General features: G+C 60.4%; 1 protein-coding gene across 1 annotated transcript in view; it reads right to left on the bottom strand.

Moving 5' to 3' along the window:
* The window catches only part of LOC103764990 (prosaposin), an 8,208-nt gene that overhangs the window by 3,374 nt on the left and 2,917 nt on the right, over positions 1–1,917 (bottom strand). Inside the window, exons 2-5 of the mRNA XM_029962591.1 lie at positions 930–1,054; positions 565–642; positions 354–479; positions 3–149 (exon numbers count right to left, since the gene is read on the bottom strand). Of these exons, the coding sequence (XP_029818451.1) occupies positions 3–149; positions 354–479; positions 565–642; positions 930–1,054 (476 nt within the window). The remainder of the gene's footprint in view (positions 1–2; positions 150–353; positions 480–564; positions 643–929; positions 1,055–1,917) is intronic.

The following is a 1,917-nucleotide window of genomic DNA, read 5'->3' as shown; positions in this document are numbered from 1 at the left end:
ACGTTGGCCATGAAGGGGGCGACCAGGTCAGCGAAATCCTGAGTGGGCCCTGTGGGAGCTGGTGGTGGCTTCTGAAACTTCAAGGCCCCCGTGGGTCTCTCCCGGGGCTGGCACAGCTTGATGGTCCCACACACCACCTTCGGGTCTGACTGGGGGAGCAGAGGGGTGGGGGCTTTAGGCTGCATCTGCCCCATCACCCTGCTCCCCCTGCTCCATCCCTGGGTCATTTCCATCCCCATCATGTCCTTCAGAGGGTTTGTCCCAGGCTCCAAGAGCCTCCTTTGCTCTGCAAGCCCTCAAGACATCCCAAACCACTGAGAAACACAAACCCAGGGGTGTCCCCTGCCAGTTACCAGCACTTGCTTGCCCAGCTGGGCGAGGATGAGGATGCCGGTGTCCACCATCCTCTTGCACTTGACAGACCAGTCCTGGAAGGGCAGGTACTGGCATCTTTTATCCAAGAAGAGCCTCAGCTTTTCCTGCATGACAAACGGAGAGCTCAGGGCCTCAGTGGTGGTGGGGGAAGAACAACAGCCCTCCACCCCCTTCCCGGCCGTGACCCACCTCAGTGCGGTTGTCCTGCAAGATCTTGCCCATCACGGAGACGGCCACCTGGCACAGGTGACACGGGATCCCCTTCTGCTGAGAGAGAGAGGACATGTCAGGATGCTGTCACAGCACCCAGACCCACCACTTGCTCCCAGGATCCCAAGCCTCCAGCCCAAAAAACCAAGGGACACTTGGGAACATCCTGGGACACCCACTGATTTTTTTGCCACTCATTCCGCAGACGCGTTGCTGTCTGAGGGCATCAGATGCTTCTCTGGGTGCCCAGCACTGGGACGGGCAGCTGGGATTCTCCCCCCAGCTCCATGTTTTGGGGCACTTCTCCCCCACCCGCCCAGCTCCCCTGCTCCCAGCACGGTTACCCCCAGGGCCTGGTCCCAGGCGGTGAGCTGGCAGAGCTCCAGGGCCCCACACTTGGCCGCCGTGGTCACGTCGCGGCACCAGTCCTCCGGCCGCTCGCCACACTCGTGGAGGGGGCTGGCCCCGGCTGGGGGTGGGGGAGAGGAGACTGTCAGCCCACAAGGAACGCCAAAACACCAAATCAACCTCCCCATCTGCACCTCAGTGAGCTGAGAATTATGCTCCTCACCCTCCCGCTGTGATTCCCCCTCAGCTCCCAGAACAGTGATGTGGTTGGTTTATAAATGATTTTTTAAGCCCAACAAAGGTCAGCTTTGCCAGGCCACTGTCTGCTGCTAGTTTTTCCGATGGGATGCCACAGCGTCACAAGCAAAGGGAATTTGGGGCTCAGCCTCAGCCTCACGGCACCCTTTGACAGGCTGCGGAGGCGGCTGCTTATAAAAGCGGCAATAAAACCCTGAAAATTGAGCAAACCCGGGGCGCCGGCGCTCAGCCCCGCACGGCAGCTGGATAGCCACGCCACAGCTCCCGGCAGTGATTGCGCAACCCCATTTTTGGTGGGGTTTTGTTGTTTTTATTTCCTCCCGACGACAGCATTTTCTCCTGACGGCAAATCCCCGGCAGGACAGCGGCGGCATCGCCCTCCCGAGCCGCCCCGGCAGCGCGGGGCAGTGGCGCAACACCGGCCGCTTAATTGTCACCTTGGTGTGTCAGGACTCATTTCTGATGGGGTGAGTGCTTGTTCCCACCGGGAACTATGCCCACCCGGGATGTGGCTGGGGAGGAGCCGGCAGAAGCCAAGCCCTTCGCTGCCTGGCTGCGCCGGGAAGCTGGGGTTGTGTGGGGAGCAGCACATGAGCAGAGGGACAGACAGACCCTGCTGCGGACCCTCTTGCAACAACCCCGCTAAACAAAGCACAACTCCACACTCTCTGAGCATTTACATCCAGCTTTTCTGCCCCAGCCCTGGCCATGTGATTTTGCACAGCA

The sequence above is a fragment of the Manacus vitellinus genome, unplaced genomic scaffold, assembly GCF_001715985.3.
Source record: "Manacus vitellinus isolate BGI_N305 unplaced genomic scaffold, ASM171598v3 scaffold_48_pilon, whole genome shotgun sequence".
Taxonomy (NCBI): domain Eukaryota; kingdom Metazoa; phylum Chordata; class Aves; order Passeriformes; family Pipridae; genus Manacus; species Manacus vitellinus.
Note: the sequence above shows the minus strand (reverse complement) of the source record. Positions and strands in the feature narration are given on the sequence as shown.